Source organism: Pezoporus flaviventris, unplaced genomic scaffold (assembly GCF_033815535.1).
Source record: "Pezoporus flaviventris isolate CSIRO_AGI_PZ_B2104156 unplaced genomic scaffold, CSIRO_AGI_Pfla_v1 ptg000007l, whole genome shotgun sequence".
Classification (NCBI taxonomy): domain Eukaryota; kingdom Metazoa; phylum Chordata; class Aves; order Psittaciformes; family Psittacidae; genus Pezoporus; species Pezoporus flaviventris.
Genome location: NW_026892555.1, coordinates 53,021,558 through 53,047,732, shown reverse-complemented (window position 1 = coordinate 53,047,732; position 26,175 = coordinate 53,021,558). Strand labels below are relative to the sequence as shown.

General features: G+C 39.5%; 1 protein-coding gene across 1 annotated transcript in view; it reads left to right on the top strand.

Annotated features, from left to right (window-relative positions):
• Positions 1 to 26,175, top strand: part of PIEZO2 (piezo type mechanosensitive ion channel component 2) — a 295,675-nt gene that overhangs the window by 167,612 nt on the left and 101,888 nt on the right. The window contains exons 6-7 of the mRNA XM_061448817.1: positions 9,543 to 9,753; positions 12,457 to 12,670. Coding sequence (XP_061304801.1) covers positions 9,543 to 9,753; positions 12,457 to 12,670 — 425 coding nt within the window. The remainder of the gene's footprint in view (positions 1 to 9,542; positions 9,754 to 12,456; positions 12,671 to 26,175) is intronic.

The window sequence follows — 26,175 nt, the reverse complement described above, 5'->3', positions numbered from 1 at the left end:
ACACTTTTTAATTTTATGAAAGGTCCCTTGTATTACATGTTATAAAACACAGTGAGATGGTATAAAGGAACTCATATTATCTTGCATGTATGTCCTTTTAATGATAAGCAATCCCTGTTCTTTTTTCCTGTTTCTTTTGTCATTTTCATTACTTTTTTCTGAACTAGCTATAGTTCTGCAATAGTCACCTGAGCTACAGGGAATATCAATGCCTCAGCATTTCAGGTAAATGTTGATTTAAATGATGGTATTATGACAGTCACTGTTAGATTCAGAGATTGTTGGGTTGGAAAATTCTACTAGTGTGTCAATTATCTGGATGTCCTGTACCATATGGATAATTAGTTCAGTTTAGAGCACAGCTCCAAGAAAGGTCTGGCATCCCAGTCCTTGTATTTCCTAGCAGCTTGCCATTTTTCTTGCCTTCAGATGCAGAGATATCCTTTGAGCTTTTTACAATGGTGCCCATTTTTCATAAAGCCTATGATGGGTATATTTTTCCTGACATGATTTATTGTTTTGTTTTACCAGCATCAAACATTCACCTGACTTGATTAGCTCTCACTGATATGGGGCTTTTTGGTCCTAATTTCTCTGAACATCTTCCCATATGGAACTTCTTCAGTGTTTGCTTCTCTTCAGAAACAGCAAATGATGGCTATTGTGGAAAATATGTGATAAAGAGGGAAAAAGAACTTCTTAGAGTTATAACTTCCTGGCTTCTTTTAGCTTCCTGATGACACCTCTTTTATTCTTTTTCTTTTTTTTTCTCATTGTCACCTCTATTTAAATTGGCTTACCTTTTCAGGTTGGTTATAAATATATCTTTGGTTTTGACCTCTGGAGTATGTGCAAACCCAGTTGATTTTAGTGTGCTTTGAACATGGTGTAAGTAGGATTTAATAATCTTTTTTTGTGGCTTAAAAACAGTAGGTGAGGCTCTCATCGCTTCCCTTGTGATGTTTGTAATGGTGAAGTTTGCCAGACCTTACCCAGCTGCCTCCCACAGTAACAATTCTAATGCATCTCATCTTAACAAGGGTCAAAAGTTTACAAGTTACATTAGCTTCTTGGTTTGATGCACATGTCTTTGGATAAGTCTTAGCACAAATATGTAATTATACTACAGCAGTGCCTCAGCTACATAAAAATACATAGTGCAATACCTTCTGTATTACCAAATGCTGTTAGCCTGTTCAGCATGGAACTTTGGTGTGCACTTGTCGTGTTTTGGTTAGATACACGACATGACGAAATTCTTCTTCTGGCAGCTTTGTAGTGGTGTTACTAGTTTGCTCTTCGAATAGTCCTCGATTCCAGTTTATGAGATACAGAGGTGTTAACCAGGTGATGAAAAACCTGGAATATTATTTTGCCTTTGTAGATCTGAACACAATACGAGAAAGAATCTCCTGGGTCACAGAATTCAGTCTGCTGCCACTGCAAGCAGTGGTATCACACAATTCCCTCTGGAAGGTAGAAAGCACCATCTTGAAAACAGGGCAATTTTTCTTCATCCATTGCTCCTGATAGGGCCCTGTTCTGCAATTTTGCTTTTCTGGTGGTTAGAAAATGTCTAATTTAGGTTGTACATGTATTCATAACTGCATTATAACCCTTGCAGTTCTGCTGTTTTGCTTCAATATACTGTTTCCCTCTCTAGCATTTATTTCTCTGATATTTTGTGAGAAAGAAAACATTTATTTAAACATTTTTCTGCAAGATGATATGTGACGAGTATTTTTGGATCCTCTTTTAGACTGGATGTCCCATTCTCCTGCTCATCCCAGTAATCTGTGGCTCTTCAGGGTGGTACTGGAGAAGTACCAAGCCACTTCAGTATGAGCTGAAGCAGTACTGCAGATAACCACAGAACCATGGTTGGGCTATTTATTGTCCTTAACAAGATGGATAATTGTACAATGTGTATATTTCTTGGTCCAGGAATTACTCCATATGGGTGCTGTGCTGTTTCACATACCCGCACTAACTCATTCAGAGTTTGTACTGAATTGTGCCTTGTAGTCATAACCCAGCTCTTCCTATTTCTTTTCCACTAAAAAAAGTGTTTAATCATCTCAGGCCAAACCACTGAACTCTGCCTGTAAGTTCTCCTCTCTTTTCCATTTGGCTTACATGCCTGACAGCTTTCTGAAGTGAAGATATGAAACTCTATTTCCATATTGGCCGAGTGAGTCTTGTGCTGAAATCACTTGGTGTTTGCTCAGGTGTGATAGGTACATTGGGAAGTGAAATAATCTTTGGCCCTCTCAGTACAATGTCTATTGTATACAGGATTTCATGAGTTGCCATCCTGTTATCCTGCTTCAGAACTATGCTTGTCTTTATTAATTTATTTTTCATTTCCTCTGGATCACTAAATGCCTCTGTCCCTGTGTGCTTCCAGTAAATAGCTGATCCTTTTTTTCTGTAACAAATGACTCTCTCCCACATGAGATTTTACTGTGGAAGTGTATGTCATTCATTCCTATCAAACACTGCAAGCACACTGAAAGTTATTTCAGATGATACATCCCTGGCGAATTCATCTAATACTCTGTGGGCCTTTAACCTAAGCTTCACCCCACTTAAGATCTACCAGTGATAAAATTTTTCATTAAGATCTCCAAGACTTAGAGTTAATATAGCATTTTTCTTTTCGACGATTCAGCTGTCATATACATTTTAGATTATTGCTTAAATTCCAAAATGCTTCTATCTCATTAATATCACAACTACCAAAATGTTCACTGTAATTTTCTCACACTTGATCAGTTCATGGAGCATGGTCTTCCCCTGAAGTTACCTGCTTTTCTTTGTCTATCCTGGCTTGCAGTCTGCAGCCCTCCCTCCATGTGCACCTCCTATCCACATATAGAGTGGTGTTCCCCTTTAGACCCACCTGAGCTCCCTGTCAGCACCGTATGTATCTCACACAAGATGACCTTACAGAACATACTCTTGCCAGGCAGTCCCATTTCTATACAGCTTAAATTGAATGACGTGGGAATTGTTCATGTGGAAACTTTTTGTATTTATTCTGTGGCAGAAAAGCAGGGAAATCCACTTCTCACATGCCGACACTTTCAGAGCAGCTGTGGAGTTTTTCACTTTTTTGCGAAATTGGAAATTCAATAAATGATTACCTTGACATGGTTTAGTATTGACTGCAGGTTAGAAATATAGTCATTTATATTGCATTAAGGGCTTGCAGTTCCTTTGGTGATAAACCAAGTAGCAGTTAAATTTCTTTTCCAGCTTTTGCACTTGCAGCTACGTCTGTCTGAAGAATATTTTGTTATTTTGGTTATTTTATCAAAATAATTATTCATAAAAATAAAATATAGACATACAGAAAATATTTATTTATAGAAATATGTACATTTCTACAGACATATATGTATATTCTGCTCCTAGAAGCAGGTAGGTAATTATCTCATTTATGAAGATAAAAGTTAAAGACTCATTTTGGGGGGGAAGGGGAGGATGTGAGGATGGGGAAGTCTTTTAGTGCAAGCTTAAAAACAGGAACTCAGTCATGTTGTGATATGCTCCATCTAGATTGAATACACAGGCTTATGCAGTATGGAGGCAATTTTACTAAACCAGTGTGATAGTAGAGGGAGAGTGAGATAGTCTATTTCTATAGTTCTGCTGGTGTAGTTGAATCAAGTAGTTTATCTCAGATGATTCCTAAACCAGACTGTTTATTAACTTGGTTTTGTTTTGATTTTGTTTTTTTGTTTTGTTTTTTAATAAAAAGGAAGTCCAAAAACTTGGGCATAGGAACAGCTTGAACACGCTTAGAAAAGACACTTAGTAAATTGTATCATCTGTGCTACAGTATCACAAGTATAGAATAAAAAAATGATTTATGATTAGAGGTGAAGAAATAATTATAGTAAGTGATATCTTAATTCTCTACCAAAGAGAGAGTCGTGCTTTTTCAATAACAGTGTCAGCTGCAGGCCATGAGTGTGTGCTCCAGGGCATGCAAACTGCAGGGCAGCATGAAGACAATGCAGGTGACTTTAAAGAAATGGGATGCAACAGCTAGAGTAGTTCTTGTGAAGGTTGACTAAAATTGCCAGAAGGAGGTCAGACCATGCAGTCTGCCTTGTAGCTTGCTCCTTCTTGTCTCGTTTTTTCAAGCCAAACCATGCACCTTTAAGCTAATTCAGATCATGAAGGCACTTCTCTGGTATCACCAGCAATAAATTAGATGATCTACTATGATGTACCACTCTGCCTTTGTGCCAAACCTGCATACCTGTAGCTGTATCTAAAGATAAGGCTGCTTGGAGGTCCCAGGAAGGAGCAGGCTCTGGGATGTGGTTGGGTGTTGGGGTGAGCCCTGCAGTCTCCATTGCAATTGAGAGGCAACAAGAGTCTATTTAAATCAGCAAACTCACGCACTACTCCTGAGGAGGTTGCATTCATGCTTTCCTTCACAGAGGTTCTTTGCAGAGCATAACCACACGACAAGCAGGTTGCCTTGGGAGCACCGCAGTGCTCCCGTGCAATATAATTAATTGCAAGTTGCATTTCTGCCATCTGCAATTCAGACCCTTGGAAAACACAGTGTCATCTCGACATTAAGTTTGATAATGAGGCTTATCACTGCATCTCTATAACTTTTTAAATGTCCATGTAATACATGGGTAATTGATAAAATGACACACCAGGATCCATTGAACCTTAGTTAAAATTTCTAGAAGCAACATGTTAATAGCATTTGGTGAACTTCACATGTTTTTCTCAGGCTTATTTCTCATTTTCTCACTCCTGTCTGTTTCCTAGTTCTGGCTGGGAGGAAGTGTCAAAATACTGCAGAAGAGGCTATTTGTACAGTATTTATGAGCCAACTGAAAGGAGGAAGCACCTGAAGTCTCATGAGAACCTACTTTTGTGAGCTTAGCAGTGCGCAGTGGAGAGGTCCTGATAATTAATGCACTACATTTGCAGAGATGGGAGTTGTATCCGTTCTGAGACTTGTATACCCTTAGTTGTAACAGTTTTGATTGGTTAAATTTTGGGGCTCTCGTGAATTTGTTAAGAGTTTAGTTCATGTCCTCTCTAGAATAAAAAATCAGCAAATGAGCAAATTTGTGTTTACAGACACAATGCCATTAAATGTAGGTACTAAGCAAGGAGTGTCCTGAAGCAGGAATGGGTTTTAGGTGGTTGGATTCGAGGCTTCCTGTTAGTAAATACATCTCTGGGACTAGAGGATATCTTTGTGCGGTAGTGTTTATACTGTACCAGATGAAACATTTAAAAGTTGGATGTTAATAAAGCAGCCCCCAAAGTAGCTAATGGACATTCTGGCCCTGGCCACAATAGTAGGAGCCATAGCTGCCACAGAGGCTGTACTGTTTCCTTGCCTGTTTTCTATCTCAGTTTGGCAGTTTAAAAAAGTATTGTACAATAAATACTCCTGGGACTTCCACACTATTGCTGAAAAACCTAAACTGCATTTAGTTTGTTTATAAAAAGTCCTGGGGCCCTGCTCTGCAGAGCAAAGGTCATGGAAACACATGTTTATGGCTTCACAAATGCGCTATACTCCTTGAATGGAGGAGTTTATTTGATTTAATCAGCATCCACAGGGATCCTGTAATTGCATAATAAGTAATTTATTATGGAAGTAAAAGTATTTTTCTAACTGTAGCCTATGTAGCATGGGTTTGTAGCTTTAGACTAATCCACATAGTAAAAAGAGCTTTGCAAAACAGTCTGACTGGAGTAATGGTGTTCTGGGATGAGCGCGTACGTAGGTGGCTATTTAATCGTCAGAAAGTGTTAAAGCAACAGGCAAATTATCACCATGTTGGATGTAAAAGCTGTTCACTCTTCACTTTTCTTCAGCAATTTCTAGTGCTCAGTATGGGAAACTGGAAAGCCATCCCAGATAATCCAGTTGGCAGGCAGTGAATAAGAGAGTGGGGGAATCCAAAGTTTGTCATCTTTTTGACATACACTGGAACATGGCATTTCAGCTACTTCAGGAAAGGAACATGGCCTTTCAGCTACTTGACTTCACCGTGGATACTGAATTACAAACAGATACATCTGTATACAAAAGAAAACCATCAAACCTATAGTTGTTTAGTTGTTGTAGTCTTTTCATTGAAATAATCATTGAAATAATCATGAATGACACCACTGGGAGGTAAACAGAATAAGGTTAAGGACTGAGGTATTATCCTTAAAAGCACTTGCAGATAGGGAAGACAGTGATGCCAAAGCTAACCCACCCATTCCAGGCTGGTGCAAAGCCCTGGTCTCTGAAAACAGGCAGTCCTTGCACAGCCATATCACTGGTAATTCAGGCAGTGCTGAAAAGTTGCAAGATGGTATGTGTCTGATAAGGCTTCTAGGACTTCAGGTTATGGTTGTTGTTGATGATCAAGTTCTCCCATTTGCTAGCTTGTCTTAAACTGAGGAAAGTGGCTGAAGAACCCTGACTCCAAACAGACATTTGTAGTTTTGGAAGGAGAACTTGCAAAATCAGTTTGTTATCTGCTGAGGTTCAGAATGCTCAAGTTTTCTTTCCAACAGCAAATGACCTCAGTAACACCAGAAGTAGGTTTTTCTGCATTTCCTGTGAGTGTTTGTGAGGTCTAAACTTCTTTGCAGAACTTGGAATCCATATTTTCATATCTAAATAAAAATGTAAATAAAAGGAGAGTTAGCTTCTTTGGTAACTCATCACCTTGCAAGTTTTTAACTATGCTTCAAGTGTGGGAGCTTCAGTCCATGGAAATTTTTGACCATCATCTCCTTCTCAGCTGTATCCTGGTACAAAATACCCTCTTTCCTAGTGCTTCTACTTGGGGATGCTGTGTCATTTGTGTCAGTACTGAACTCTTAAGACAAAATGTAGCCTAAGGGTCCTTCAGATCAGTGAAACTTCAGTGATTAGACTGGCCAAGTTAAAAAATTATAGTCCTGGTTATTGTGATAGGAAAATCCAAAGGCCCATTTTGAGGAGATCAAGGTGTGTGAAACTGAATGTTTGGCACCTGAGGTGAGGGAGGCAGGTAGAGAGAAAAGACAGTAAAGGATATCAAGTTCCATCTTTCACTGGGCTGCTTCTATGTGCTTTTCTGAATTCTATGTCCTCCTTTTTATTTTGTTGTTCTATGGTATTGCATATTTTCCTTCAATTCATACTTTAAATTTTTAAATTTCTGTTAATTCTCCCTCAAGAACATTTTCTACTGCATGGATAACATTTCATTATTTTATTTTGTGAATTTTCAGACTTTTCTGTTACTGCATATGTATAATTCAGTGCTATCTCAGCAGTTTAGACAGAGCTCCAATTCAGCATAAGCTGTAATAAATGTATGAATCCTGTCTTCATGATCAATGTAGATTTGTATTATTCATAGAGGTATGAGTCCTGACAGTCTCCTGTGGAATAACTTACGTGTTTTGAAAATTTTCCTGTACATTTTTGTCAGTAATTCCACATTTTAATGCATATTGTCTTCAGCAAATTGAAAGCACTACCTGAAGAAATAAGGATCTCCTTCACACAGACCCATGTATAGTAGGTGTGCCATTTCATGACCTGTAAATGGCCAGCAGTCTCACTCATTCTCTGTTGTTTGGGATACGAACACTATTGAAGGTTTCACTGTTCACTGATCATACTAAGCTCAAGGCACAGAGCACTAAAGCCAGTCTAGGAAGAGCAGGGTTGGGCCCGAAAGGACTAAATGAGGAGCTGGTTCATCTAGTAATTACAGCACAAGCAGAAATGATCATAACTTTTGCCGTTTATATCGCTTTCTCACTGAAACAGCTGTGACAGAAGAGCAAGTGTAATGTATTGTTCAGCCTACTGTCAGCATTGTTTCTGAATATTTAAGTAGCTCCTGTTTAGATAGGAGCTCAGATATGAGCAGCAGTGATGAACAGAATGCCTCTTTGTGCTGCATGGCTTGAACTGTGATGACTGCATGTTTGGGCTGCCACCTCCTCTCCATTATTTTGCAGAAGGACCTAACAATTCATGTGCTGAGAGCTGTATAAGTGAATGGTGACAACAGAGCAATTGAAATGAAATTTATAATGAGTATAGCTAGTGAAATAGCTGGATATGTCTAAGAGAAAGGTAGATTTCCCAGATCAGCCCTACTGTATTTCATCTGTATTTCATTGTCTGTAAAATAGATACACTGGAGAATAGACAGGCTTGTTCTAGGCATTCACAACATTGTTAATGCTTCAAAATAAAAGGAGAAAGTTGGCACCAGGCTTAGAGGTGAAATGAAGGAGTCCACAGAGGATTTTGTTCCTTTGGGAATCCACCTAACAAAGTGGTACTGAAGAATTTGGTTAAGTAGCCTGAGAGTTCAGCTGTTCCTACTGCAGTCTTATCTGTTGGTGTGGAAATTTTTTGTTGCCAAATGTCACCAATAAATATAAAACTGCCATTCTGGTAAAAAATACCAATAGTCTCTCTTTCTTACTTTCACATGCAGAGATATTGCTTGGCCAGAACTGACGTTAGCTAATACAAGTTCAGATTAGTGCCAAAGAAGCTATTCTGTATTACCCCAAGTGAGAACCTGGCTCAAAACTATTATTTTGGGTTTTTTTAAATATGCCCCTATATGTCTGTGAGTGACTAATTTTTCCATAAATTGTGTGTTTGGGTGGGCCTCTTGCTAATCCTGCAGATTCTCACCATGGGTTGATGACTTAGTCTGCATCACTCAATAGCTGTGTATGTCTTCTGGTCTCCAAGATACAATGGAGCCTTGATGGTGAAGGCCACTGCCAAATCCTAACAAACCACTCAAGTATGAGGGGCCTTTACACGTTTCCTTCTTTTCCTTTTTCCATTGTGTAGTTCTAAGGCACTGGTCTCATTTCTCTTGCTAAACTGTTGCAGATCACTCAAGCTTTCACTACTTCTCTCCTGCTCACTTTTTCTCCTTTTCTTTCACCGTCAGCTAATCTCACCATTTCTCATTCTTTACCCGAGACTCTGCTTAGTGTATTTTTTTCCTCTCCCAAATTGCCCTTCAGTCACCAATGAACTATCTATCCATTTATTTCAGTCCTTGCTGCCATGACTCAGATCACTGCTACTTGCTCAATGTTAGGGTTTGCATTCGAAGTCTGAGATAGGGTTTATGGGGAAGGGTTTGAAAAGTGAGTTTTGTTGAGGAACATGAACCTGGAAGGCGCTTGGGCTTAGTGACTGGACCTGAAGCTGTTAAGGTAAAGAGGAATTTAGCAGATAATAGCAAGATGGAAAGAATGCTGAGCAAACCAAATTTCACATAAAAATGAATAAGCAGGCTGTTGTAGGAGGATTGCAGCCTTTCTCAGAGACAGCCCTTAATCTGATATGGGAGCCATCAATGTACAGCTCTCGGTTTAGTACACCTTCTTTAATTCTCGTTACTTGCACATAGTCAAAAATTACAATAATTTATTGCTAAATAATATATCCATGGTTTTTAATTAAAAAAAATATCTCTCTTTTGCATTCTCTTTTTCTTTCCCCCCTCCTCCTTTAGGCTGTAAGAGAAAAGTTAGAGCCAGATGATGCTTTGATGTATGAAGAAGATCTGGATGATGAAGACTGTGGTGAAGCAGAATTTGAGGAAACCATGAAATTAAAAATGCTGCGTAGAATTGCTTTCATAGCATCCAAACTGAGGGAGTTTATTGGCAACATGATCATCACCACTGGAAAAGTTGTTGTTACAATTTTACTTGGTTCAGCAGGTTGGTGCAATTGAAAAATTTCCTCCAGACCTCATTATATTATGCATTTAACAAATGAGTTTTCAGCACTCTGGCACCTGCGGGAGTAACAATGGAAATCTTTAAGGGAAAAGAAATTGCTGATGATTTTATTTAAATTAAAATTTTGGCAGGCATTGGAATATGCTGAGTTGTTTAATATTTTTTACAAATACTTTGTGGCCCTATCATGCTGTATATGACTTTCACAGCTGCTGTTATAACGAAATGGTGAATGGTCGCATATTATGAGTGACCATATATTTATATACTATAATGTGAATTCTGACACTACCTAATGTAAAAAGGAACTGTATTTACATAGCTCTAAAAAACAAAAAGGAAAAACAGAAAAATAGGTTGACTGGATAGTGTGTGAAAAGAGTGATAAGCCAGTAAGCAGATTTCATGTTGGTTTCTGATATGGTTACTAAAAGTAGCTGTTTTAATATGATATAACGAACTTTTTTATAAGATATTTGATTTAGTACCGTGTAGTCAGCTACAGCAAGAATGGAAGTGTAGAAAATCACTGTAGGTTGTAATTAATGAATTCATGATTGGAGCAATGATTGTAAATTAGCATTTATCTGTCTAATCACGTGTTTTAATGGAGTCATTGCATATAAAGTATATGTACAACTGTATATACTTAATGTGTAAGTATACTAGTATATGATGTATAAAACAATAGTTAAAAAAAATGATATTAAATGACAAGGACTGGTCAGATGTGGCCTTTTATTAAGACAGGTAAGATTATCTGGCAACCTTACATGTGGTCAAAATGCAAGGTAACAAATCTACAAAGAGATAAAAATAGGTTATGTGGATCACCATGGGGCTGAACATCAGGGAAGAGAGATGCCATTAAAAACATTTTGAAAAGCCTGTTGCCATTCTGAAGTTGCATGGGTGAACATCACCTAGGGAGGATGAAGCAGAAGGATCACACAGAAGTGGACGAGGGCAGTTTCTTCTGAGCGTTCATGGGCAGCTTGTCTGTGGAACTCCAACACATGCTGAGAGCCAGGAGGTATTCAGAGCAGAGTTACAAAAAGGACTTGAGGTCTGGGAAGGCTGTATTCCTGAGGGAGACCATGAGCTTAATTAGTTAAATACTTCCTTACTTACTGTGCCAAAAAGGAAGATGATGAAGGGTGATTTGACTGAAGCCTTGAACTACTGACAAAGTGCCTCCATTTTTTTAACAGACTTCTCATCTAATAGAAGTAATGAGCCAATAGTTAAGTGATAAAACCCTGCAACTTCAGACCAGAAATACATTTTGACTTTTTCACAGCCGGAGTAATCTGCCATAATAAACAACATATATATGGATATAGTGGATTCTTGTCCTGAAGTGCTTCAATAAAGACAAAAGTATCTTTTTGAAAAAAGAAAGGAAGTAGTTACAGGATTGAACTTGCTTTCCAGCAGAAATCTTACCGCCACCATCACGAAGGCAGTCAGAATAATGGTCCCTGCTGTCCTGTCATGTTTTAAATCTGTGAGCCTGTGGCAATGCCAGCACATTACATGCTGAAGCAGAGACAGAGCACCCTAGACTAAAGATTTGGTTTAAAGTACAATGGGAAATATGTGATGGTGAAGCTCAGGCAAAATGACTGTGGATGAATCCTTACAGTGCCTGGACTAATCCCAACTGGGGACCGACATTCAGGGCGCTGTCCCCAGAAAGAATGGCAACCTAGAACCTGGCAAGGTGCAAGTCCTTCTGCTGGAGTGGCTGGCCCAGCTGCGGGGCCAGTGGGCATACCAGAGCCACAGACCACCAGGAGCCTGCAGGTCTGGCCTGAGGAAGGTGGCTCCTAAATAAGCACTAGTAAAAAACTTAAAAAAAAATGGAGGCAGGCATCCCTATTAGCTTCAGTGCTGTTACTGTAGAGACTCCACTGGGCTGCTGTGCTTGGATGTAAACTCTCTTGTCATTTTGTCGTGGTTGCCACCCTTAGACACGTGTGTCTTTCCTTCCTGCTTCCTCACTGATTTTTGTAGGCTAGCCACTGAGCGTCGCGTCTGCTTCACCAGTCACACATTTTCACAAGTGAAATAGTCCACTCCATGTGAAGAGCAAAAACAATATACATGTGTAAGACAGCGGAGTCTTTGTCATATGTAAATTCCAAATTTCTGAGAGTTAAAAAAGCAAACATTTCCTGACTGTTCTCTGGATTTTATATAGGTCTCCTGTCAGTATATACATCAGGGTTTTTTTGGTATTAATAACGCAAGATATCTCAAGATTTATATGAGAGGTTTTTTCACTGTGCATTCCTGCCATTTTATCATCTCATACTTACATTTCATTTTGAAGTTTAACACGTCAGTACTCTCAGGCACTGCTGGGTGGCCTTGCAGCCGTGTTCTGTTTTTCTCCATGCTTTGAGAAACATCTGTACAAAAGAAGATTTCATCTCAAAGGAAGTTCTGGAGAGTAGTTGTGTACTAAGTGTTAAGGTATAGCGTAAGTGCATTGAATAAAAAAAAAGAAGATCCTTTTCTTAGTATCAAAGCTAATAGCAGTCTTAGGAGTTAATTGTAATGATTGCCATAGACACTAATTGGACTAAATTGTTTTATATATTTCTTGTCAGATTTAACGTTTAACAAATGCAGATATTTTCCACACTTTTCCAACCCTCCATATTTTTATTTTTACAGGAATGATGGTGCCATCTTTGACCTCAGCTGTGTATTTCTTTGTATTTTTGGGCCTGTGCACATGGTGGTCCTGTTGCCAAGCATTTGATCCGCTGATATTCAGCTGTCTGTGTGTATTAATGGCTATATTCAGTGCGGGGCACTTGATTGGACTTTATCTGTACCAGCTACAGTTCTTTCAGGAGGTTGTTCCACCAAAAGATTTCTATGCCAGGTGAGAAAAATCCCTTTCCTGTTTAGTTGTGGACACATGATACAATGCTGTGTCATCACGTGTTGATGCAAATGATCTTCCACATGATGCTCTGACAAATTTTATGCATAAATTCATGTTCAGTTTTAGAGAGTTGAAGCATTTCTGACTGAATAGTTTTGAGTGGTAAGAGTGGTGGAAATCCCACCTGGGCTACTGTATGCAGAGAGCTGGGACAGCTTAGAAGTGGAACGGATTTTGGTTCTGGTCAGAGTGAAACTCAGTTGTGAGTGAGAATACTTTGACTAAGGAGATAAAGGAAGTAGGTGGTGGTATAGACGCAAGGGCAGTGTACACGTGCGCATTTTTTGGCGGACAAAAAGAAGTGCTCCTAGGTCATAGTGTCTTAACTGGGGGAAAATGTATGTGTGGTGCCATCATTGTGTGCAGATACTGAGGGCTGCTGGTATACTTCACATGGTGCGCATTACATTAGACTGTTAATACGAAATTTCTTTCTAGTCCTGCAGAACATGCCAGTCTTAGGTTCGTACTAACAGCTATATTGCTTAAGTCAAAAAACAGCATTTCTAGTTACTGCTGCAGTAAATATTGGTTGGATGTGATTTCACTGACTCTGTAATTTTTTGCATACTGTAATCTAAAATATGATGAAATAATGGATGTATTTTTCTCATTACTACTTTTTCTTTCTGCTGAATTATGATTGCAAATTGGTTTTTATGGTATATAGTTTTAGTCCTATAGTAATCCCTATGTTGAATTAATTGTAAACCTAAACTTTATTTCTAGTAAACCCGTTTAAGTATTGTAAGCTGAAGGTGATGTACTGTGGAGAATCAACTCATGATTTACATCTCAGTGCGCCATTGAAAGCAGTAAAAAATTACCTGCCTGGCTACAGTAACCGTCACTTTAATACTTATTTTGACATTTTATTTAATACAGGTTAATAGATGCGTGTTTTGCTATGTTGGAATTGCTGACTCGGAGCCTTACCGGGACGGCAGAACATTACCTAAAAAATAGGGAAAGATCTGCTTAGTTTAGGTTCTTTTGTGCCACCTAGAGGTCAGTGTGGGAGAACGGCTGATTTCTAGTGCCGAGTAACTAAAACGCTCACAAGTTACCGAAAGTCATTACGTTGCTTTCTCCTTGCATTAAGAAAAGAAAGAAAACATGGTTTCAAAAATCTGAACTATTTGGCTATGGGATATAGTCTCACAGGGTTTTATCACCTTTTTATCAGCAGATAGCAATAACGTTTTCTCAAAGAGAGGAAGTATGTGTTTCATGCCATTTTGCTGGAATACGTGAAACTCCCTTTATATGCATCATTTGCAAAAGTCCCTTTTGTCTTTTTAAAATTTTCTTATTTCAAATTATTCCATTTACTTTAATTTCCACTTAATTTAGTCTCAACCTTATTTTCTCTATTTTTTCTAATAGTGTAATGCTACATTGTATGATAAAATCTCATTCAGTACAAATATGCCACTTTAACTTAGTCACTAATTTTTTGAAATTAAGAAATCCAATTGCAAGTAATTTGCCCTTGCTTCACTGAAGAAAGAAAAGGCACCTTCAGAGTTTGGATTAAAAAAAGGAGTCAATGTGTTGGACTTTGAAGTATGTATTGACCTTTTTGTAAGCAGAAGATGATGTTATCTTCTGGCAGATTTTCTCCTGAACTGGTACTGTTGAGTACTCTGCCTTTTACACATGACAACATGTGAGGGACTAACCTGCTAAATTACGTAGGAAATTATGTTTGAATATCCAAAACACAAATGACAACTCAACAGAAGGTGCAGTAAATACATCTTCCTTGTTTCTTTAATCACAATTCTTTCTGCTGTGGATTTACTTTGATCTGCTTTCAAGGAGACGTGTTTGAAGAGTATCAAGACAGGTTTTATCAGTGCTTGGAAATGCAAATTTGGGTGTGAGGAAAAGCCACTGATATGATTTTTAATCATTAGAGTAGAACTGGTATTTAAGCAGTGGCTAGAAGAGAAGAATGAGAGACACATGTACCTAGAATGGTTCAGAAAAAAATATGTTAGTATTTTTCATCCTAGAAGAAATTTGATACCTTGCTATTTTCTGTACCACTTTGGTTTGAAGCAGAGCTAAATATGCAGAGTTCTCATTAATAATACTAGTGAGTGGCTTGCTTGGGTAAAATATATGCTGAGAAATAAATCTGATTCCCCAAATACTCCTCTTATTCTCATCCAGAATATGCTGTTTAATGTCTTTTTGCAAGAAGAGAGCAGCAGATTGTTCTCATACTTAGTTGTATGAACTCTCCTTACTTAGTTGTAATAAACCCACTGTATGAAAAAACTGTACATGTGTATTTGCATGTGTTAGCTTTAGTGCTATTACAAGCGGACCTTTTTCCCTAATGAAGGGGAGCTGAAACATGAGCTGTAAGGTTTTGAGGACTCGATCCCTAGGTTAAGCTCTTCTCAGATGTAAGGGCAGATGTGGAAACTCTCCTGTTGGGCTGCTGGTGGATATTATTTCTCTCTGCAGAGCGTAAAGCTGGTATTTTAAAAAGCTGTTAATGTTGGTTTTTCTGGGTTTGACTTCTCAAGTTGACAAGAAATGTACAATTTGTTTCTGATCAATAAAAAATATGTTGTCTTTGAATAGTAATGCACTCGGCCACTGTATCAATCAATTTGAGACTACATGAAGTTAAGTTGTACCCAAACAATCTGTAAAGTTCTCAAGTTAATCTTTCAGCAAATCTTTCAGCTAAGATTTGCATCATCCTTGTAATGCTCCTTCCTTTTAAGATCTCTTCAACTCAAAATTCAGTATTTCTCCCCCCCCCAAAAAGGATACTGTGATAACAAAGCCTTGTGCATATGCCATAGTGCTGTTAGCAAATATGAAGGTATCAATCTTCTACAGAGTTTTGGATGTACTGTTGTGGCTCTCTTGTTCTGTGAGGTGCAGATAGAAGTGGCATAAACATAAACACACACTGAAATGCTACCCAGTGAACACTAGGATCTGCATATTAAAAAATGTATAGGGTTATAGGGTACTGAGAAGTTTGAGGTGTAGCTGATATTGCCAGGGGTAGGCATGCTAGCAGCAGGCTTGCATGAAGCTGCCTCTTCCACTGACAGCTTTTCTTCTCTAGACCAACCCACTGTGCTGAAGTGGGCATCAGTCTTTCAAGGCAGTGCTCTGTCTTGGGAAGAGTGGTCCTAAATGGCTCAGGAGGCCTGGTGTAAGTAAGGCTTACCTAGTTGCATAAGTTAACACTGGTTAGGGTTCAGCTGGTCTCTTGTCAAATAAAATGTCCACACTCATTTATAACATTATTTAAAATAGGGATCTTCTGTGTTAGCTTGCTGCCATATTGCAAAATTGGTGATTTACCAATCAAAGGGAAAACAATAACAAGAAGTATCCATTTAAAGCAAAATTTGGAAAATATCATGTTTCTGCCAGAAAATTCTGAGTTAATAAAAAAAGTCCATGAGCTAAAATGGCTTTAGAAATATTGTACATTCTGTCACAGCCTGAAAAAATATGCAATATAGGTTTGCCATTTTTCAGATTGCTGCCTCCATTCTTCCTGATGGTGTTTATTTTGGCAAAGGGATGTAATTGGGGCAATGATAAGGCCTTGCCAAAATGAAGAAATAGGATCAGTGCAGTGGTATGAAGTTTATCCTGAGTCATTAAAGTTGTTCCTGTCCAAAACTATGCTTATAAGCCTATTAATTCAAAGATCCAATAGTCGGATATAAATTAAAAGCTATGTGCTTTCTTAGAGTCCTGGGTCTTTCTTGTATAGCTTGTACTTTGCAGGCAAGAAATGTTCAAAATAATTTAAATATGAATTATTCATCTGTAGGAAGGCATCACCCTCCTAAAGTGAGGCAAACCTAGGAGTCCAGGGAGTGTCATACACTACACAGTGGGATGTTATTTCACATCTTCTTTAAGTGAATGGGAATTTGGAATTACACAAGTGATCGCTTTGTTGCAATCTGAGTGGGGAAGTCTAATCTAAGGCTGTCTTTTCCATATGAAATTTTCATCTGAAAGATGACCGTAAATCTCCTTAAGCAAGACTTTCTAAATAGGTTATACAGTGATTAGTAACAAACTTGCTTAAATGACTTTTTTAATTTTGGAGGGAGTGTTGTACTGATACTTGCTGTAGATGGTAGGGTCAGAATATTCAGATTTATCTAAGATGTGTCCAGTCCTAAAGTCCTCCATTTGAACTTCCCTGAAAGCTTTGATCTGGATTCAGATTTTGTAGACCAAATGCTTAGTTTATCCAGGGTAATAAATGCTTAAGCACAGTTTCAAAACTATTCCTGGAGTTGTAAGATCAGGCTGGGGCATCCAACTGTCATTTTTTTCTCCCTAAATTAAAGCTAAGTGTGCTAATAAAATCTCAGCAGGAGAGCAGATACTGCCAAAGCAGCAAGCTGTAGCTCATCAGTTATCTTGGTGGTGGTGTCTTGCCTCTCTGCAGGGCAAGGCACTGATCTCCTGCTGCTTTTGTAGCTCCACTGGAGCCAAGAGCTTGCCAACCTGTTCTACCGGAGCTGCAGCCACTGTTAGTCCTTGCTGTAGAACAACTTTGGCACCTGTCTCAAAGGTGTCTCACCTCTGAGAGGCAAAATGTTACGTCTGTATGGATTTCTGAGGTTTTTGGAGTTTCCTTGTAACCTGGTCACAAGCCAGTTAATTCTTAGAAGAATTCTTAGAACTTCAGTTTCATTATCTTTTAAAAATTCTTTCGCAAAGCAAGTGACTGATTCTGTTAACTGCTTAGATTTGCAAGTTCAGACTCCCATTGACAAAAGGCAGTAATCATCCTTGCTGTTATTGTAAGCTCTTTCTAAACTTTGAGGTAGCCCAGGGCAGGTGGGCTCATCTGGGCTCTCTTTCCAGAAAAAGGTTGGATGGGATTATCTTTTGAGGACTGTTGCAACCTGGGCCGTTCTGTGATTCCGTGATTGCCTCCTGAGTTACATGATTCTGCAAAAGATGTTTTGTCCCAGGATTTGGTGCATCACAAAGTGAGTTTCTCAATATTGTGCTAGGAAGTGTTTCCATACTAGACAGCAAACAGTTCATTTGCTGTCAGCTGAACCATCAGAGTCCATGTGGTTTTCATTTTTTTATTAACTACATAATAATGTGTATCTGGTGTCCAAAATGATTCACACCTATAACTGTGGCTGATGGGGAGACAGTTACCAGAATTCATAAGAACAGGGTAGAAGAGCTGAAAATATAGATAAACTAAGGAGTGCAGGAAAAGTCATAGTAAATCTTCTAATCTTCTCTAATAAGTTTGTTTCTTCTTTCCCAGAGGAAGGTCTACTGGTTCTTAACAAACTTTGCATATTCTTTAGCTCATTTTAGTTCATTTTTCTTCATTGAAACAAGCTGGTCTGGTTTATATGAGAAACTGCTCAAGACGACTGAGAAGGAGTCCTATTTAATGAATCAGAATTTCACTACAAATTGAACTTTTTTCAGCACTGAAAAAGGTTAATATAGTTTTTGACTGGCTTGAAGTACACATTTTTAATGATTCTGATAGCACTGTCTGGAATATCCAAATGTGACAGGAAAACCAATGGTGGAGTTCCCGATCAGTTGTATCAAGAAAATGTTGGAAATGTTGCAAAACTACTTGCTGTTGTGAGATTTCCATCTTAGCGTCTGCCACTAAGAGATTCACCCAAAATGAATTCACCTCTTTCAACGCTTATTCAGAGGGATTCCTTGGAGATGCACTCATCAGCGGGCATGTAATAAATGTCCATGCTGTGCTCACTTTATAGCAGAGTTGTATGCAACATTGATTTAAAATGGTTAGCTCAGGTTTTGGTGGAAGTCCAGTGGTGACAGCACAAAAATCCGTGTAAACTTACAGAGCTTTACTAGGGAGAATTTGTAGCTCTTGCTGGTCTTTACACAGTTATCAGTACCCACCTCTCCTTGCTACACACTGCAGTTGGTAAATTCAGTGAATTCCTGTTTGTGCCAGGATTTACACCAAGTTTGAAATTCTCTGGAAAAGCCAGAGATGCACTAGTAAGTAAACTGCAGCGATTACTCTGGCAGAGCAGCCCTTCCCAGCCTCCCTGGCAGCCTTGGCAGTCAGTGGTGACTCTCCATCCCTACAGTGGAGTTGTTGGCATTCACCATAACAGCCACCCTGAGCAAAGTGCCAGATTTAGCCTTGGAAGAAGCAGGCCCAACTTTATTTTACTGCCATTGCACCTCAGGTGATTTGCATCCTCCTCTCTTCCCCTGGACTTGACAGGGATGTCAACCAAGAGACATACAAACACCTTTTGAAAAAAGTGGGTTTCTGCCCATGAGAAAGGCCAGTTTCAGAGCTGTGTTTTGCTGCAGCCGTGAACCTGTGGCCAGTGAGCTCTCTGGCAGTCTGGTTGGGCTGGCCCTGGCCACAGGTGGTTCTTGTTAGTGGGGAAAGGGGAACCTTGGCGCTCCCGACAACGTGTGGACTGTATCCTGACGCCGAGCGTAAGCTTTAAACATAAAAATCAGTCGCCGTCGCATGACATAATGTTGGTGGATTGCCACCTCTTTGCTGTCTCCTGCCCCTAAATAGCCACGTGTTACTGTAACAACAGCCAGAGGTGCCTCCTTCTTGGATGTGTTGAAAAGTCGGGGTGAGAAGGACAGAGAGAAGTGACAAAGACTTAAAAGTGCTGATGTACCATGATAGACTCTCCTGCTGATTCTGCTTTGACTGAACTCGGTGTGCAGTCACCCTCGCAACAGAGCCTACCCACTTTTGCATCCCCTCAGGCAGCTCATTCGCATGTGACCAGCACACCTTTCCACTAACAGAAGCTCTGCTTGTGGTCAAAGCGAGCTGTATCACTCCACTCCCCCATACACACCATGTGTCTTCTTAAGTGTATCTGATTTCCACACTGACACTTGAATACAGACTCCCTGTCCATCATACAGACTCCCTGTCCGTCACAGGCTGTCCTGTGGGGATGTGCAGAGGATGGCTTTGAAGAAGTGACACTTTAATTTTCTTTTTGCATTGTTTAAAGGACACAGATCTGCATGCTGTGATCATTGAGCAAGGGCCTGAAAACAAGGACAGAAAAGGGATAGACAGACATCAACCCCTCTGCTCCTACCAGATTCTAATTGATCTGTGATATTAGATGTGGATTATAAATAACAAACTTCTCTTGGCATTACAAGCTTGTCTTTACTATCTTCCTGAGGTCTGCTTGCCAGCATTTATTTTCATACTTGGCATGCCCAGAAATTGTGATGATAAATATTTGGCATTTATGTAGCTCTTTATGTTTTCAGCTCAATGTATCAACATCACCAAATGAATCATCCCACATTCCTCAGAGACAGTACAAAAGGCAGTCCTAACTAACCTCAGACAAGCACACTCCAGAGGGAGTTAGTCCTTGTCTGTGCATGAGGCAGTCTATCTGGGTTTCTTTAAACACTGAGAGTGCATGTACTTAATCTCTTTTTTTATGTTCATTTAGCTAAAGTGTGGAATTTACTGATAAAAACTAAAAACTGAAACAGGCATAGTTTATGACCAATTTAATATCAGCTATGTTATACAGCTTTGGGTTTGAAATTAGGCATTTTCTGCACATTTCCAAGCCTTATTTTTCATTATCCCATTATCTTCTTTCCCATGTCTTGCTATTTTATTTTTTTTCTCTTTAAAAACAAATGGGAATCATAGCTTATGTTTCTGCCTTAATGCATTCTCTGCTTAATGTTTCTACTGCAGAATCTCTTAATTTAGGTATCAATCACTCTTGCTTTTTTTTTCAAGCCATTTTGCTTCCAGCTGAGTAAAGTGGAAAACCTCTTTATCCTCTGCATGCATCACTGAACCTAGCAGACTGTCCCAGTGTGACTAAAAAGTATCATCATTCCCTTTCAGAGGTGGAAAAATTCCGTAACAGAAAAGCAAGATGAATTGCAAACGCCCCCCAGATAGCCAGGGCTTGGAATAAAACCCAGAGTTTTTGGCTGCAGTCTGTCCTTAGGTTCCTAGATCACAGACCAAGTTACCTCGAAGTTAAGATGGGTATGAAGCTGTGCTTTAAAACAATTTATGTTCTTCTGCGTATGTTATTTTAAGAAGTAACAGTAAATCTCTTAAGCTGGTAGGCAATTGCATGGTTAGTTGTTGCATTGGGTCACTTTCATGTTCTGGTCAGGTAGCACCACTCCACTAAGGACTGATGCTCACTGGGGTTATTTGAGCAGGGTGTCCTTTTCCTAAATGATTTCTGCTGAAGCTTTGCACTCAGTGGCCCAGCTGTGTAAATTCTTCCATCCCTCTTCCAGGACCTGAGCTGGACAGTAAGGCCATCTGTGGGCTGCACTACCTGTATGAATTTTGGGAGCAGGCTCTCCTCCTTTCACATCCCCTGTGCTGCTTGTGTGAGACTTTCTGAGGTAGAAGTGTTGGCTCTTTTCCTTTCAGCAGCTTTGCCAACTCACTTTGAGAAACCAGTAACCTCAGTTACTAGTTGGCACAGAAAGACATCATTAAGCCGTGCCTCCTGCTGTGTGCTGAGGTGTCCAAGCTCACCCTCTGGCAAAGGGAAGCCTTTGTGCCCATGAATGTTTCTGAACTTGCCTTCAGTTTTCCCTCACTTGCTTTCCACATTGAGCCTTAGAATCATGGACCTGTTTTCTCATTTTTTTTCATCTCCGAGTAGAAAATGCATCTAAATATTAAAAAAAAAAAAAACGTGAAGTTTGTTGGCACAGTTTGAGTGGCGTCTTTCCCCAGGCAGTGCTGTTCAGTATGAGTAGGTTTTCATTCCATCATACAGTTGTGAGGAACGCATACGTACATGAGGAAGGGGAGTGGGTGGCAAACCACTGTGCCTGGTACTCACTAGTCTCTTCTGCTGGGGTGGCTTTTCTTTCTCCATCTTCTCATCCCAGCAGCGCTGCCCCAGCTTCTGTAGCCCCCATGCTCCCTGAGTTGCCTCTGGTTTGCAGCTGAAATTGTTTGGAAAAAAAACCACAAGCCTGCTGCGTTCATGGTACTTATATTTAAATGATAGAACAAACAACTATCTAACTTTCTACCTAACATGTGAGCCAGGCTACTGCTGCCAAAGCAGTGACACTGCTAGGCCTGGTGAGGAAGGATCATGTTGAAAGAGATACTCTAACTAAGGTTATCAGGCAGAGGCTCTAAAGCAATTCCTTCTGTACCTTTATCCCCATTTCACCTTCTTCTTGCCATCCTGTCTCGTGGTTTTCCCTGTGCCTGATGCTCAGCTGTCTGACTGGGTTGAAAAGATACTGGAATTGCTCCTACAGCACATTTCTTCATCAGATGATCACCTCCAGAAGTCCCGGCAAATATCCCCAAAGGCTACAACAACATTACTGCTTTTCTAGCTTGCTGGTGTGCTAAAAAGAGCAACATCAATATCAGTGCTCACCAGAAACTCAGAGCACAGCTGAACTGTGTTGTGGGTAATGAAGTGGTTTGGGGAGGAACCCCACTGGTAGGATAAATCTTCATGTGAAGCTTTTGAAGATGGATTTTGTCTCAGTAAACAAGGGATTAATAGACCCATATCTACTAATAGTGATAACAGTAGGGAATTTCAGCCTCTAAGCCACTGAAAGCATACTACAAGCTTTTAGTATGCTTTAGGAATATCTTTTAGGAATAGTCAGTACAGAGCTTGAATATTGGATGAAATGTGTTACATAGCTCACAAATCTTTATGTTCAGACTTAAATTTCCCTCAGAGCAGCTGCTTCATTGCAGATATATGAAGTATTTGAATGTCTGAAGTTTGGTCATTTCTAATGGATGTCCAGTCCGTAACAGTTCCAGTCACATAGTCTCAGAGGAAATCCCATTATCTGGTTAATTTGAAAAAAAACAGGTTATAGAGCAGATACTATGTAACATCCTGGTTTAAAGTTGTTAATTCATTTGAAAGCAAAGTGATTTTATTGTGGCTGCTTATATGGTTGTTTTGTTCTCCCTGAATTAAGATTTGTGTTGTATTTATGGTTTTTGCAAGCTTTTATGTAATTCACAGCCCTTAAAGCTATTCTTCCTTCTCTACAGCTTCCTGGATTAATGGCTCATAATTTTTCTCTATCCTCATAATATGGATGATATTAGCACACAAGTTTTAAATTACTTATTTTTTCATGAGGCTTCTCATGCAATAGATGTGCGTTTGAAATTAGTTTTCCGTTAAAAGAAAAGTCACTGATGTTCAGAAGAGGGTGGGAGATATACCAGGGCTGGTTTTGTCATTGCCAGAAAAGCTTTGATTCAATAGAAGCTATGGAAACCAAGACTCAGTAGAAAAAAAAAGTACAAAGACATCTGCTAAAGAGCTATAGAAATACGATGACATTAAAACAAAAGTTAGAATGATCTACTTACCTACCAAGCCTATATTCACTGTGTGTATGCCTGTATTACAGCGTTGTGATAGCAACACTCTGAAGGAATACACTTCCAGTCTTAGTCTATGTTTTCAGATATTTCCAAAGAAGTTATTAACTGTTAAGCTGAAATTTATCATAATACTCCTCAACCCAAACAATTAATTTTTTGTGTTATTGTTAATATGGCACAATTCCATTTAGCCAGTTTTGAATTATCCAAGTCTGAACCAAAGCAGGTTCTAGGGCTTTTAAGAGCTAAAAATACTTCAAATTATTTTTAAAGCTTGTATCACTCTGAAATGGATAAATTTAATAACTTCAGTCCAGCTGTGGACTGAGGCTTGTGTCTGCAGTATCTCCCTACACAGCTGTCCTGCTGAGCTGAGAAGAAGGCATGAAGGATCAGTTCCTTCTCTGTGGAATCTTATAAATAATGTGTTTTGGAAAGACAAATGCCCATTTTCCCATTAATTCTTTTTTTCCCTTAAAAATCCATGTGAAACTAAATGCCTCCTGCTCATCTTAACCCTAATTCTTTAGGACACTTAATGCATTTCAGCCAAGTTTCCCACCTCTTTCCTCCCTGTGTTCTGCTATGTCTGTAAAAACGTGTAAGTTCAGTGTACCCATAGCCCCAAGTGTTTTCTGAATTCCCAGCTTATAGCATAGAGAGTAACAACCATCTGGAAGGCAAGGAAAGACCTAGAGGTACCACAGGACTGACTGAGTCCTTTCCAATGGCATGTATTTATTTGAGCATATAGCCAAATGATGGGGGGGGGGGGGGGGGGGAGGAATAGGATGGCTCACAGAATTCCCTCAGAAGAGGCTTTATGGCTATAATGTTATGGATCATAACCTCTGTGTAGCTCTGCCATCCAAGTACAGAATAGCTTTTGTGAACAGTGGACTCCTGACTTTTAGGGGGGTTGTGTAGGAATGATATTTTCTGTATGCTAATTTATTTCTTAATTCCTGCCACCCTTTCCACCCTCTTATCCCCAGGCCGTTTTCAAATTTGACAAAAGTGTGTACCTCCTTTAAGTCAATGTTTGGAAAAAAGCTGAACCTTCGAGCAGAGCTTAGAGTTTTGGACACAGCCCTTTCAGTGTTTCAAATGCTCTTTTTGAATCTCAGTTTTCAGGACTTGGCCCATGAAACAGAAGTTTTGCCTTTTCTCCCTGTATTTGTCTTCCTTTCCACTCTTTCCTGCAGAAAAAGATTTCTTCCACAACCACCACCCCACTACCACCTCGCTCTCCAAAAAGGCTGATTTTTTTTCCCCATTTGGGGGCATTTACTGCTGTTGAATTTCTCTCTGTTGTTTCTTTTCTCTGCTCTCTCCTCTCCCATACTCTCCTCTTCTCTTACTCTCCTCTTCTTCCTTTATCTTCTCTTGCACATTTAGCATCTGTAGGGCTCAGCTATTCTAATATTAGTCAGTCTTGATATTCCATTCTCCAACCCCAGACTTGCAGGCACCATTCTTCTCTCTTTCCATGTGAGGACAGTGAAATAAATGTGGAGGAGAAGATATCCAGATAAAATAAAGATTCGGACAGTTCATAAAATCCAGTATAAATTCAGAAGTTCTACAAAGATGGATTCTCCAAATCCAACCCAGCATAGTGGAAGTCTCTCATTCCATTACTGTGAATAACCAGTAATGGTTATTATCCAACATGCAGTGGTCCCAGCAAAAAAAATCCTGTAAATCAGGAAATGCATCTCCTGAAGTGGTTTGAAGCAGACATTTTCTTCAAACTGTAATCTTCGTGGAAGCTCAGAGAACATATAGGAAAATGACTCCTGCTCTGTTGTGAAAAGTGGAATCATAGAATAGTTAGGGTTAGAAAGGACCTTAAGATCATCTAGTTCCAGCCCCCCTGCCATGGGCAGGGACACCTCACACTAAACTGTGTCACCCAAGGCTCTGCCCAACCTGGCCTTGAACACTGCCAGGGATGGAGCATTCACAGCTTCCCTGGGCAACCCATTCCAGTGCCTCACCACCCTTACAGTAAAGAACTTCTTCCTTATATCCAATCTAAACTTCCCCTGCTTAAGTTTTAACCCGTTACCCCTTATCCTGTCACTACAGTCCCTAATGAAGAGTCCCTCCCCAGCATCCTTATAGCCCCCCCTTCAGATACTGGAAGGCTGCTATGAGGTCTCCACACAGCCTTCTCCAGGCTGAACAGCCCTAATTTTCTCAGCCTGTCTTCATACAGGAGGTGCTCCAGTCCTCTGATCATCCTCGTGGCCCTCCTCTGGACTTGTTCCAACAGTTCCATGTCCTTTTTATGTTGAGGACACCAGAACTGCACACAATACTCCAGGTGAGGTCTCACGAGAGAAGAGCAGAGTAGAGGGGCAGGATCACCTCCTTTGACCTGCTGGTCCCACTCCTCTTGATGAAGCCCAGGATATGGTTGGCTTTCTGGGCTGCGAGTGCACACTGCTGGCTCATGTTCATTTTCCCATCGAAAGAGCAGTAGGTAAAGTACAGAGAGTTGTAGGAAGTTGTATCAACTGGAAATCTCATCTAGACAAAACTGTTATAGACAATGTAGCAGAATATAAAAAGGCATTAGATTTGCTATCAGCTGAAATCAAGATTGGATGCCTTTCTGAACTATAAACTGTAATTCAACCACAAGTTATTTGTTCAATAGAAGAATTATTACGTGTCCTACATTGTGCAGGAAGTCAGAATTATTACTTCCCTTCCTGGCTTTGGAAATTACGAGGCAAATCCTGGTCTGAAATCAACTTCTAAAACATCAGTACACACAGGATCTGAACTGACAAATATATTTTTACAAAGAAAAACATTCACATCATTTTTACTGGCAAAATTCACAGGCCTAACCAATCTGTAATTTCTGTGTTTGATAATTTTCTGTGAGACATGTTTTTTTTTTTTTTTGTTTATGTAGCCATTTTTATTCATATTTAATACCAAGAACAATTACTAACAGCAAATCTCACACTGTATTAATGTAATAGTTAAATAATGCATGCTGGAGGAT